The sequence below is a fragment of the Dendropsophus ebraccatus genome, assembly GCF_027789765.1.
Source record: "Dendropsophus ebraccatus isolate aDenEbr1 chromosome 6 unlocalized genomic scaffold, aDenEbr1.pat SUPER_6_unloc_1, whole genome shotgun sequence".
NCBI lineage: Eukaryota > Metazoa > Chordata > Amphibia > Anura > Hylidae > Dendropsophus > Dendropsophus ebraccatus.
This window is the reverse complement of record NW_027208415.1, coordinates 294,329-307,930: the sequence shown is the minus strand read 5'-3', so window position 1 is coordinate 307,930 and position 13,602 is coordinate 294,329. Positions and strand designations below refer to the sequence as shown.

General features: G+C 54.3%; 1 protein-coding gene across 5 annotated transcripts in view; it reads left to right on the top strand.

The window, feature by feature from the left end:
* KATNA1 (katanin catalytic subunit A1) overlaps positions 1 to 13,602 on the top strand; it is a 175,241-nt gene that overhangs the window by 155,936 nt on the left and 5,703 nt on the right. For 4 of the 5 annotated variants that reach the window (XM_069955639.1, XM_069955636.1, XM_069955638.1 and 1 more), the window contains one exon: positions 6,564 to 6,698. The exons of the other annotated variant lie outside the window; for it this stretch is intronic. In XM_069955639.1, coding sequence (XP_069811740.1) covers positions 6,564 to 6,698 — 135 coding nt within the window. The remainder of the gene's footprint in view (positions 1 to 6,563; positions 6,699 to 13,602) is intronic. 5 annotated transcript variants of the gene reach the window in all.

The following is a 13,602-nucleotide window of genomic DNA, read 5'->3' as shown; positions in this document are numbered from 1 at the left end:
TTTTGGCAGCATGGGGGCTTTGTAAACTCAACATGGCCTCCGTCCTCCGTTCTGGCCAAATCCAGCTACCAAAATGCAAACGGCGCCCCTTCCCCTTGGAGGCTTTCCTGGTGCTCGCTTTGCACTTTACGTCCACATGCAGGGCATTTCCGTACTCCTAACCCCTTGTGAAAAATGTGAGGATAGACCAACATTTTAGTCTAGAATATTACCTTTTTCACTTTTATGACACATTGTGACATATCGTTCCACATTTGTACCTGTCACCAGTGAGGTCCATATGCTCACTATTCCTCTTGTTATGTTCCTTGAGGGGTGTTATTTCCATAATGGGTCACTTGTTTTCACTGTTTTGGCAGCACAGAGTCTTTGTAAACTCAACATGGCCTCTGTCATCCAATCTGGCCATATCCGGCTTCCAAAATCCAAATGGCGCTCCTTCGCTTTGAAGGCTTTCCTTGCGCCCGCTTGGCATTTAATGTCCACTTGTGGGGTATGTCCGTACTCGTGGGGAATTTCTCTACATGTGTAGCGGAGTTTTTTCTTTTATTACCCCTTTTGAAAATGAAAAATTCAACCCTAGACTTTTTAGTCTAAAAAAATGTAATTTTTCATTTTCACGGCACTTTGTGCCTGTCACCATTGAGGTCCATATGATCACTACACTCCTTGTTACATTCTTTGAGGGGTGTAGTTTCCATAATGGGGCCACTTGTGAGGGGTTTCCACTGTTTTGGCAGCATGGGGGCTTTGTAAGCACAACATGGTCTCCGTCCTCCAATCTGGCCAAATCCGACTTCCAAAATCCAAATGGCGCTTCCTTCCCTTCGCTTTCCTTGCGCCTGCTTGGCACTTTAGGGCCACATATGGGACATTTCCATAAAATGCTGAAACAGGGCAATAAATATTGTGGTGCATTTCTTTGGTAATAGGTTTTCTATCATGAGAGAAATTGAATTAAAATATAATTTGTGCCCAGTAAATTGAAATTTTCAGTTTTCTTACACATTTAGCTTTTATTTTTGTGACTCACCTAAAGGTTTTAAAAACGTTTGGGAAGTGCTTTTGAACAGTTTAGGGAGTTCAATTTCTAAAATGGGATGATTTCTGGGGGTTTCTAAGATACAATCTCCTTAAATTCACTTCAAACCTCAACTGGTTCCTAACAAAATTTTTGTGAAAATTTGGTAAATCATGGCTAAAATTTAACCCCTTAGTGCTGCAGCTAGTTTGGGCCTTAATAACCAGGCTCATCTTTCAAAATCTGACCTGTCTCACTTCATGCACTTATAGCCTAGTGATGCTTTAACGTATGCTAGCGATTCTGAGTTATATGGCAAAATTTGGTCACTATTTTTGTGTGTGTTTTGTGAAAAACATTGAAATATCATAAAAAATTAAAAAAAATAGCCTTTTATGAACTTTGAAATTCTATTCTAAAAAAAGGAAGTCCTAGCACATAAATTAGTTACTTAGTCACATTACCAATATGTCTTCTTTATTCTGGCATAATTTGGCAAACATGTTTTACTTTTTTAGAGCGTTATGGGGCTTAGAAATTTATCAGCACATTATCATATTTCCGTGAAAGTTTCCAAAACTGATTTTTTTAGGGACCAGTTCTTTTTTAAATGGATTTAGGAGGCTTGTATCCTGGATAAGTGACCCCAAATTTTCCAATAATAATAATATATACATTTAGATAAAAATATCTCATTTTCAAAAATAACATGAGAGAAAAAGCACCCAAAAATTTGTAATGCAGGTTCTCCTGAGTACAATGGTACCTCATATGTGGGTATAAACCACTGTATGGGCACATAGCGGGGCTCAGAAAGGAAGGAGCGCCAATTAGGTTTTTCAATGCAGATTTTGCTGAAGAAGTTTCTGAGCGCCAGGTGCGTTTGCAGTGCAAACTGGGAATCTGGCGTGGTTACGGGCAATCTGGAGAGGGTCACTGGCAATTTGGGGTGGTTACGGGCAATGTGCGGTGGTTATGTGCAATCGGGGGGGGTTTACATGTAATCTGGCGGAATTACGGGCAACCTGGGGAGGTTACAGGCAACCTGCTGTGGTTACAGGCAATGTGTGATGCTTACAGACAATCTGGGGTGGTAACGGGCAATATGGGGTCGTTACGGACAATCTGGGGTGGTTACGGATAAACTGAAGTGCTTATACGTAATCTGGTGGTTACATGTAATTTGGGGTGGTTACAAGCAATCTGGAGGGGGTGTCACTGGCAATTTGGGGTGGTTACGTGCAATCTGGGGGCGTTACGTGTAATCTGGCGTGATTATGGGCAACCTGGGGGGGTGGTTACAGACAATCTGGGATTGTTACGGATAAACTGAAGTGCTTATACCTAATCTGGGGTGGGTACACGTAATTTAGGGTGATTAAAGACAATCTGGAGGAGGTCACTGCCAATTTAGGGTGGTAACGGGCAACTTGCGGTTGTTGCGTGTAATCTGGCGAGATTACGGGCAACCTGGGGTGGTTACAGGTAATCTGGGAGTAAACCTCAATTATTACTATAATAAAAAGGGTGTTTTTATTTTTTTGTATGTCTTTCACGTTTTGTATACTTACTTTTTTTTACTTTATTACTATGATCACTGCGATATCTCTTTCACAGTAATCATAGTTCAGTGACCGGGTCCAAATTGGTCCCTGTCACTTTAAATTTTTAGAGTTTACTGCTTCTCAAGCGCATGCGCACTTGAGAAGCAGTCTGGACACCGAGGAGGAAGGACCTCCCTGGATCAGGTGAGTATATCTCCTCCAGGGGTGGGGGCGATTTGGGAGGGGGCACACTATCACTTTTTATCCCCTGTCACCAATGATTTATGTGACAGGGGATAAAAAGTGCATCCCTGCACTGGAAACAAGCAATCAGCGGTGAATACTTTCCTCAATCCCCTGTAGGTTTAAAATGCTCATTATACCCCTTAGATTAATTCTTTAAGTTGTGTTGTTTCCAAAATGGGGACACTTATGGGGGTTTCCAGTATACAAGCCTCCTAAATCCACTTAAAAAATATAACTGGTTCCTAAAAAATATCGGTTTTGAAAATTTCAGGAAAATTTGATAATTTGCTGATACATTTCTAAGCCCCATAACACCCTAAAAAAGTAAAAAAATTCTTTACGAAATGAAATCAGAATAAAGAGAACATATTGGGTTTTTTTTTTTTGTTTTGTTTTTTTGCAAACATATTTTTTATTTATCCAAGACACATACAAAAAAACAACCATTGGAAAGCAAAATCGGCAAGCACAAATTTTTCTAGATAAATTTTTGTTTTCCTTCCCCAACACACAAGAACCTACCCCACCCTAACCCTTCCTCCTCCCTCCCTCCCTCCCACCCCACCCTTTCCTGCAAAGTGAGGCCTAAGATCTTAAGCTTCAGGCCCTCCAAAAACTTAGTCAGGGAGGCGTAAAGCACCAAGGGAGCCTCCTACATCAGCTCGAAGGTACCATTTCGTATTACGAAATGGCCGAACCACCTCATATATCTCCTCGGGTTCCAAAAAACAAACAATAAATTTCCTCCATTTTCTGAAAAATGATTTGGCCCTTATTTCCCGTTGGGGTTCTGCATCAATTTGGTCCATTAACAGGTACCTCTTCACCTGCTGAAGAACATGAGACACAGAGGGCATGCCTGCATAGTAGTATGTGAGGGAGACAGAAGAAAACTGGTATATGCCTCCCGGAGGGCCGCACTATGGGCTGCCTCTGCCGAGGCTTTATACGCCATAATGCGTCCACGCAGGACCGCCATTGCAGCTTCCCAAAATAGTTGGGGTTGGTCAGTGTGAGACACATTATCAAGGGAATATTCCATCCACCAGTGTTTAAGTAGTTCTTTAAAACAGTCATCCTTTGCCAGTCCCTCCGGGAATTTCCATAGAAAGTCCGTGCCTCTAGGCAGATGAGAGGAAAAGGAGCAAAATAACGGGGAGTGATCCGAAATGATCATATCCTCTATAGAGTGCGTCTGTAGTCTTGGCAACCAAGATTGAGATGCTAAGACATAATCAATCCTTGACCAAGTATCATGTGGGGCCGAGTAGAAGGAATATTCCCTTGCGTCAGGATTAAGGTGTCCAAGTATCCGTAAGGGGTACATTATGACACATGGTGGAGAGAGGAGAAGGACGAGTACCTGTTCCTGGAGTCCTAGTCGTGCTAGCGGTTCTATCTTCGGTAGAATGCATCACATCATTAAAGTCGCCCGCCACAACCTTGTTGGGACAGGTGTCTGACAGAAGTTGAGACGTGAGCTGTGAGAAAAATGAAGAGTTATTACTATTAGGTCCATATATGTTGTAAATCATGACCTCCTCATTCAGCAAGCCTATATGGAGCGAGAACATATTGTTAACGTGGCTTTGTAACTAATTTATGTCAAGTGACTTTCTTTTTTTAGAAGCAAAGAATTTCAAAGTTCGTAAAGCGCAAATCTTTCAAATTTTTCATGATATTTTAATGTCTTTCACAAAAAAAAACACACAAGACAGTGACCAAATCTTGTCACTAACACAAAGTACCATATGTTACGAAAAAAGTCTGAGAATCGCTAGCATACGTTAAAGCATCACTGAACTATAAGTGCATAAAGTGAGACAGGTCATATTTAGAAAAACAAGGGGTTAATGACCCCTTAAGGTCAAAGCCAATTTTCGTTTTTGCGCTTTTGCTTTTTCCATTTTATGTTTAAAAGTCCATAGCGCTTGCATTTTTTCACCTAGAGACTTATGAGTGCTTATTTTTTGCGAAACCAATTGTACTTTGCAATGACAGGCATTATTTTTCCATAAAATATGCTGCGAAACCGGAAAAAAATCATTTGCGCTGTCAAATTGAAAAAAAAAAAACCCAAAATTTGTTTTGATTTCGGGGAGTTTTGCCTTTACGCCGTTCACCCTATGGTAAAACTGACTTGTTATGCATGTTCCTCAAGTTGTTACGATTACAACGATATATAGCAGGTATAACTTTTATATTATCTGATGGCCTTTAAATTCAAACCATTGTTAACAAATATATGTTCCTTAAAATCGCTCTATTCCCAGGCTTATATCGCTTTTATCCTGTGGTCTATGGGGCTGTGAGGTGTAGTTTTTTGCGCCATGATGTGTTCTTTCTATCGGTACCTTGATTGCGCATATACGACTTTTTGATCACTTTTTATTACATTTTTTCTGAATTTGATGCGACCAAAAAAGTGCAATTTTGCACTTTGGAATTTTTTTGCGTTGACGCCGTTTACCGTGCAAGATCAGGAATGTGATAATTTAATACTTCGGGCGATTATGTGCGCGGTGATACCAAATATGTTTATTTGTTTATTCATTTATATTTATAAAATGGGAAAAGGGGGTGATTTGGAATTTTTATTAGGGAAGGGGATTTTTTATTAAAAAAAACACTTTTTTACTTTTTTTTTTTACATAAACTAGACGTCCCCCTGGGGGACTTGTATTTACACAGCACTGATCTCTCATAGATCGCATCGCGGGGGGAGATCTGTCCCACTAGACGCCAGGGACATGAGGTCTGAAGCCCTTCAATGCAGCTGTCAGGATTGACAGCTGCATTGAAGTGCTTAATTAGCAGGCGCAGCAACGGGACCAGCACCGGCTAATAGGCACTGCCCGGCTGCAGATTGCAGCCGGGAGCGGTGCCGTTCTGAACACCCCCCGTGGCACCATGACGTACCAGGTACGTCATGGGTCGCTAAGGGGTTAAGGCCCAAATAGGCTTGGTCCCTAAGGGGTTAAATTTAAAGTAGCTGTGTTGTAAGATTAGGGTTAGTAGGTCAATCACAAATCTAGTACAGTTGGAAGACACTGTAGAATGGTTCAGACATGTTTGTATGGAATCCAGTCCAAAGGTGTGTTCTCTGGACGTGTATAGTGTGTCTACAGCGAGTTCAGAAACTTTTGTCAAAAAGTCGGTGGTGTCTTTGATATAGGATTTGGCAAGGTGGCAAATTGTCTCAGTATACTGTCCCAAAAAATGGCTGAATAGTGAGTCCCTCCTGGAAACAGTTGGTCTCCCTGGGTTTTTATTTTTATGGATCTTTTGATCTTTTGGTACCAGTTGTCTTAAAGCTTTGGTGCCAGTTGTATAGATTTAGATTTGTAATTTACTTAATTTAAAAATCTCAAGTCTTCCGATACTTATCAGCTGCTGTATGTGCTGCAGGAAGTGGTGTATTGTTTCCAGTTTGACACAGTGCTCTCTGCTGCCACCTTTGTCCATGTCAGGAACTGTCCAGATTAGGAGAGGTTTTTTTATGGGAATTCTCTACTGTTCTGGACAGTTCCTGACAGAGGTGGCAGCAGAGAACACTGTGTGAGAATGGAAAGAATACACCTTTTCCTGCAGGACATACTTACATACATATAATCTGAGTACTGGAAGACTTTCTAATAGAAGTAAATTACAAATCTATATAGTTTTCTAAACAGTTAATTTGAAAGAAAAAAATTCACCTGAGTACCCCTTTAATATACGAAACTTAAAAGTCACCCATTCTTCTTCTTTAGGTGTAGGCGGGGCTTCTGAAAATGATGATCCATCTAAAATGGTAATGGTCCTTGCTGCCACAAATTTTCCATGGGATATTGATGAAGCTTTAAGGAGACGGTTGGAAAAGCGGATTTATATTCCTTTGCCATCTGGTAGGTAGACTGTTTCCCCCAAAAAACTAAAAATGTGCTGTTAGTGATTGTGGCCATGTTTGTTCTGCAGTAGTGGGTTACCTTTTGATTCTTGTCTAAGGAGTCTGGCATTAAATTGCAGTAGTTCACTTTTATATACTGGCAGACTGGGGCTTATCCATGTGTAAAGGCCGTATTCCACTGGCCGACTGACAGGAGCAAACGGGTGCTGTCAGCAGGGCCGCCGATAAGGCAGTACAACTGGTACTGCCGTACGGGGCCCGGACCCTAAGAGACATGGGGGGGGGGCCCGCCGGCCGCTGCCCCCCCGTCCGCTACGCTAGGGGGGCCCGCACGGCCCCCCTTGCCACCTGTTTTTGATGGGGGGGAGCACCGGCCCACGGGTGCCTAGTCCGCGCCGGGAGGGGGGGGGGGGGAGGGGGGGGTGACGGAGCGGCCGGGAGAAGGATGGGCAGACAGGCTGGTTCCCTTCCCCCATGCAGCGCCGAGGTCCGGGGTCCGGGGCAGGTGTTGAGCTTCCGGCACACACAATGACAGAGGCCGGAAGCTCCCAGCTGCAGCCCCGCGCTCCCGGATCTTGTCTCCTGCTCGGCGGCGCTCACGTGATGTGACGTCATCGCCGAGCAGGAGAGAAGATCCGGGAACGCGGGGCTGCAGCTGTGAGCTTCCGGCCTCTGTCATTGTGTGTGCCGGAAGCTCAACACCTGCCCCGGACCCCGGCGCTGCATGGGGGGAGGGAACCAGCCTGCCTGCCTATCCTTCTCCCGGCCGCCCGCCCCCCTGCATCCTCAGCTGCTACCCTGCTGGGGGGCAGCCTCTCCCCCAGCCTCTCCCCTGCCCCCCCCCCCCCTCTCCCCTGCCCCCCCCCCAGCCTCTCCCCTGACCTCAGCGTCTCCCCTGCCCCCCCCCCCAGCCTCTCCCCTGCCCCCCCCAGCGTCTCCCCTGCCCCCCCCCAGCCTCTCCCCTGCCCCCTCCAGCCTCTCCCCTGCCCCCCCAGCCTCTCCCCTGCCCCCTCCAGCCTCTCCCCTGCCCCCCCAGCCTCTCCCCCTAACCCTCAGCCTCTCCCCCTAACCCTCAGCCTCTCCCCTGCCCCCCAGCCTCTCCCCTGCCCCCCCCAGCCTCTCCCCTTGCCCCCCCCAGTGTCTCCCCTGCCCCCCCAGCGTCTCCCCTGCCCCCCCAGCGTCTCCCCTGCCCCCCAGCGTCTCCCCTGCCCCCCCAGCGTCTCCCCTGCCCCCTCAGCCTCTCCCCCTGCCCCCCAGCCTCTCCCCCTGCCCCCCAGCCTCTCCCCCGGTCCCCAGCCTCTCCCCCCTGCATTCTCAGCCTCTCCCCCTAACCCTCAGCCTCTCCCCTGCCCCCCAGCGTCTCCCCTGACCCCAGCGTCTCCCCTGACCCCTCAGCCTCTCCCCCCTGCATTCTCAGCCTCTCCCCCTGCATTCTCAGCCTCTCCCCTGACCCCCCAGCCTCTCCCCTGCCCCCCCAGCCTCTCCCCTAACCCTCAGCCTCTCCCCTGCCCCCCAGCGTCTCCCCTGACCCCAGCGTCTCCCGACCCCTCAGCCTCTCCCCCCTGCATTCTCAGCCTCTCCCCTGACCCCCCAGCCTCTCCCCTGACCCCCCAGCCTCTCCCCTGACCCCCCAGCCTCTCCCCTAACCCTCAGCCTCTCCCCTGCCCCCCCAGCCTCTCCCCTGCCCCCCCAGCCTCTCCCCTGCCCCCCCAGCCTCTCCCCCTAACCCCAGCCTCTCCCCTGCCCCCCCAGTCTCTCCCCTAACCCTAAGCCTCTCCCCTACCCCACAGCCTCTCCACCTAACCCTCAGCCTCTCCCCTGCCCCGCAGCATCTCCCCTGACCCCCAGACTCTCCCCCTGTCCCCCAGCCTCTCCCCTGCCCCCCCAGCCTCTCCCCTGCCCCCCCAGCCTCTCCCCCTAACCCCAGCCTCTCCCCCTAAACCCAGCCTCTCCCCCTAACCCCAGCCTCTCCCCTGCCCCCCCCAGCCTCTCCCCTAACCCTAAGCCTCTCCCCTAACCCTAAGCCTCTCCACCTAACCCTCAGCCTCTCCCCTGCCCCGCAGCATCTCCCCTGACCCCCCAGCCTCTCCCCTGACCCCCCAGCCTCTCCCCTGACCCCCCAGCCTCTCCCCTGCCCCCCCCGCCTCTCCCCTGCCCCCCCCAGCCTCTCCCCTGCCCCCCCAGCCTCTCCCCTGCCCCCCAGCCTCTCCCCTGACCCCCCAGCCTCTCCCCTGACCCCCAGCCTCTCCCCTGACCCCCAGCCTCTCCCCTGCCCCCCAGCGTCTCCCCTGACCCCAGCGTCTCCCCTGACCCCTCAGCCTCTCCCCCCTGCATTCTCAGCCTCTCCCCTGACCCCCCAGCCTCTCCCCTGCCCCCCCAGCCTCTCCCCTGCCCCCCCAGCCTCTCCCCTGCCCCCCCAGCCTCTCCCCTGCCCCCCCCAGCCTCTCCCCTGCCCCCCCAGCCTCTCCCCTGCCCCCCCAGCCTCTCCCCTGCCCCCCCAGCCTCTCCCCTAACCCTAAGCCTCTCCCCTACCCCACAGCCTCTCCCCTACCCCACAGCCTCTCCCCTGCCCCCCAGCCTCTCCCCTGCCCCCCAGCATCTCCCCTGACCCCCAGACTCTCCCCCTGACCCCCAGACTCTCCCCCTGACCCCCAGCCTCTCCCCCTGACCCCCAGACTCTCCCCCTGTCCCCCAGACTCTCCCCCTGCCCCCCAGACTCTCCCCCTGTCCCCCAGACTCTCCCCCTGTCCCCCAGACTCTCCCCCTGTCCCCAGACTCTCCCCCTGTCCCCAGACTCTCCCCCTGTCCCCCAGACTCTCCCCCTGTCCCCCAGACTCTCCCCCTGCCCCCCAGACTCTCCCCCTGCCCCCCAGACTCCCCCCCTGCCCCTCCCCCTGCCCCACCTGCCCCTCCCCCTGCCCCACCAGCCTGTCCCCTGCCCCCAGCGTCTCCCCTGATCCCTCAGCCTCTCCACCTAACCCTCAGCCTCTCCCCCGGCCCCCCAGCCTCTCCTCCCTGCATTCTCAGCCTCTCCCCTGCCCCCCCAGCCTCTCCCCTGCCCCCCCAGCCTCTCCCCCTAACCCTCAGCCTCTCCCCTGCCCCCCAGCATCTCCCCTGCCCCCCAGACTCTCCCCCTGCCCCCCAGACTCTCCCCCTGCCCCCCCAGCCTCTCCCCGGCCCCCCAGCATCTTCCCTGACCCCAGCGTCTCCCCTGCCCCCCCAACCTCTCCACCTAACCCTCAGCCTCTCCCCTGCCCCCCAGCGTCTCCCCTGACCCCAGCCTCTCCCCCTGCATTCTCAGCCTCTCCCCTGACCCCCCAGCCTCTCCCCTGACCCCCCAGCCTCTCCCCTGCCCCCCCCGCCTCTCCCCTGACCCCCAGCCTCTCCCCTGACCCCCAGCCTCTCCCCTGCCCCCCAGCGTCTCCCCTGACCCCAGCGTCTCCCCTGACCCCTCAGCCTCTCCCCCCTGCATTCTCAGCCTCTCCCCTGACCCCCCAGCCTCTCCCCTGAACCCTCAGCCTCTCCCCTGCCCCCCCAGCCTCTCCCCTGCCCCCCCCAGCCTCTCCCCTGCCCCCCCCAGGCTCTCCCCTGCCCCCCCCAGCCTCTCCCCTGCCCCCCCCAGCCTCTCCCCTGCCCCCCCAGCCTCTCCCCTGACCCCCCAGCCTCTCCCCTGACCCCCCAGCCTCTCCCCTGCCCCCCCCAGCCTCTCCCCCTAACCCCCAGCCTCTCCCCCTAACCCCCAGCCTCTCCCCTGCCCCCCCAGCCTCTCCCCTACCCCACAGCCTCTCCACCTAACCCTCAGCCTCTCCCCTGCCCCCCAGCATCTCCCCTGACCCCCAGACTCTCCCCCTGTCCCCCAGACTCTCCCCCTGTCCCCCAGACTCTCCCCCTGTCCCCCAGACTCTCCCCCTGTCCCCCAGACTCCCCCCCCTGCCCCTCCCCCTGCCCCCCAGCCTCTCCCCTGCCCCCCAGCGTCTCCCCTGATCTCTCAGCCTCTCCACCTAACCCTCAGCCTCTCCCCCTGCCCCCCAGCCTCTCCTCCCTGCATTCTCAGCCTCTCCCCTGCCCCCCCAGCCTCTCCCCTGCCCCCCCAGCCTCTCCCCCTGCCCCCTAGCGTCTCCCCTGCCCCCTAGCGTCTCCCCTGACCTCAGCCTCTCCCCTGCCCCCCCCCAGCCTCTCCCCTGCCCCCCCCAGCCTCTCCCCCCTGCATTCTTAGCCTCTCCCCTGACCCCCAGCCTCTCCCCTGCCCCCCCCCCCAGCCTCTCCCCTGCCCCCAGCCTCTCCCCTGCCCCCCCCAGCCTCTCCCCCTAACCCTCAGCCTCTCCCCCTAACCCCCAGCCTCTCCCCTGCCCCCCAGCCTCTCCCCCTAACCCTCAGCCTCTCCCCCTAACCCTCAGCCTCTCCCCCTAACCCTCAGCCTCTCCCCTGCCCCCCAGCCTCTCCCCTGCCCCCCAGCCTCTCCCCTGCCCCCCAGACTCTCCCCCTGCCCCCCAGACTCTCCCCCTGCCCCCCCAGCCTCTCCCCGGCCCCCCAGTATCTTCCCTGACCCCAGCGTCTCCCCTGCCCCCCCACCCTCTCCACCTAACCCTCAGCCTCTCCCCTGCCCCCCAGCGTCTCCCCTGACCCCAGCCTCTCCCCCTGCATTCTCAGCCTCTCCGCTGACCCCCCAACCTCTCCCCTGACCCCCCAGCCTCTCCCCTGACCCCCCAGCCTCTTCCCCTAACCCTCAGCCTCTCCCCCTGCCCCCCCAGCCTCTCCCCCCTGCCCCCCCAGCCTCTCCCCCCTGCCCCCCCCAGCCTCTCCCCCCTGCCCCCAGCCTCTCCCCCCTGCATTCTCAGCTGCTCCCCTGCCTCCCAGCCCCTCCCCCTGACCCCTAGCTTCTCCCTCTGACCCCCCAGCCTCTCCCCCTGAATCCCAGCTTCTCCACTGCCTCCCTACCGCTCCCCCTGAACCCCAGCTTCTCCCCTGCCACCCTAGCTTCCCCTCCCTGCTGTTTCCCTGCCCCCCAGCTGCTCTCCCTTTCCCCCAGCTGCTCTCCCTGGCTCCCCCAGCTGCCTCCCTTCCCCAGTCACCCCCAGCTGCCTCCCTTCCCCAGTCACCCCCAGCTGCCTCCCTTCCTCAGTCCCCCCCCAGCTGCCTCCCTTCCTCAGTCCCCCCCCAGCTGCCTCCCTTCCTCAGCCCCCCCCCCAGCTGCCTCCCTTCCTCAGTCCCCCCCCCCAGCTGCCTCCCTTCCTCAGTCCCCCCCCCCCAGCTGCCTCCCTTCCCCAGTCACCCCCAGCTGCCTCCTTTCCCCAGTCACCCCCAGCTGCCTCCCTTCCCCAGTCACCCCAGCTGCCTCCCTTCCCCAGTCACCCCAGCTGCCTCCCTTCCCCAGTCTCCCCCAGCTGCCTCCCTTCCCCAGTCACCCCCAGCTGCCTCCCTTCCCCAGTCACCCCCAGCTGCCTCCCTTCCCCAGTCACCCCCAGCTGCCCTCCTGCCCCAGTCACCCCCAGCTGCCCTCCTGCCCCAGTCACCCCCAGCTGCCCTCCTGCCCCAGTCACCCCCAGCTGCCCGCCTGCAGACGAGTTATGGTCAGAGAAGTCTTCATGATGCTGCGCCAGATGGAGAAGAAAGCAAAAAGTTAGCGACAGCAATTCGAGAAGACGTCACCTGTGAGTCATTAGTAACTGCACTGTAATCACTTATATAGTGTGCAGAGCCTGTGTACCATTGGGGTCTCAATGGGTCAGTGTATTGTTTGCGGTAGTGTACTGACACAGCCCTGCGGTCACTACAGTACACTAACCCAAACTTTTAAACTAGGACCCAACTACAAGAGCTGCAGGCACTACAACTCCCAGCATATCCTGAGGGCTGTAGACTGTCAGTAAATGCTGGGAGTTGTAGTGCCTGCAGCTGTTGTAGTTGGGTCCTAGGTGCATTATACACTGGAGGCTTTGTGGGAGATCAGAATACAGAGATCTGTGGGGGCTCAGGGGTCACGTCCCTGCACTGAGCCCCCACAGATCTATGTATTCTGATTTCCCACAACGCCTCCAGGACCCAACTACAACAGCTGCAGGCACTACAACTCCCAGAACAGTCTGCAGCCCTCAGGATATGCTGGGAGTTGTAGTGCCTGCAGCTGCTGTAGTTGGGTCCTAGGTGCATCATACACTGGATGCTTTGTGGCATATCAGAATACATAGATCTGTGGGGGCTCAGTGCAGGGAAGTGACCCCAGAACATCACTAATAAGATATTGGGGGAGATGTTTTTGTTCTATCCCCTATTAGTGCTGTTCTGGGGTCACTTCCCTGCACTGAGCCCTCACAGATCTATGTATTCTTATATGCCACAAAGCCTCCAGTGTATGATGCACCTAGGATCCAACTACAACAGCTGCAGGCACTACAACTCCCAGAACAGTCTGCAGCCCTCAGGATATGCTGGGAGTTGTAGTGCCTGCAGCTGCTGTAGTTGGGTCCTAGGTGCATCATACACTGGATGCTTTGTGGCATATCAGAATACATAGATCTGTGGGGGCTCAGTGCAGGGAAGTGACCCCAGAACATCACTAATAAGATATAGGGGGAGATGTTTTTGTTCTATCCCCTATTAGTGCTGTTCTGGGGTCACTTCCCTGCACTGAGCCCCCACAGATCTATGTATTCTTATGTGCCACAAAGCATCCAGTGTATGATGCACCTAGGATCCAACTACAACAGCTGCAGGCACTACAACTCCCAGCATGTACTGACAGTCTGCAGCCCTCAGGATATGCTGGGAGTTGTAGTAAAGTAGTACAATCCTATGATAACTGCGGCTGTAGACAGATGTTTTGCTGGACCTTCAGGGCTGATGGTTGTCACCCACAGATTGCAGCCACCAGGGACTCTGCACACAGTGATTTATTAAAGGGT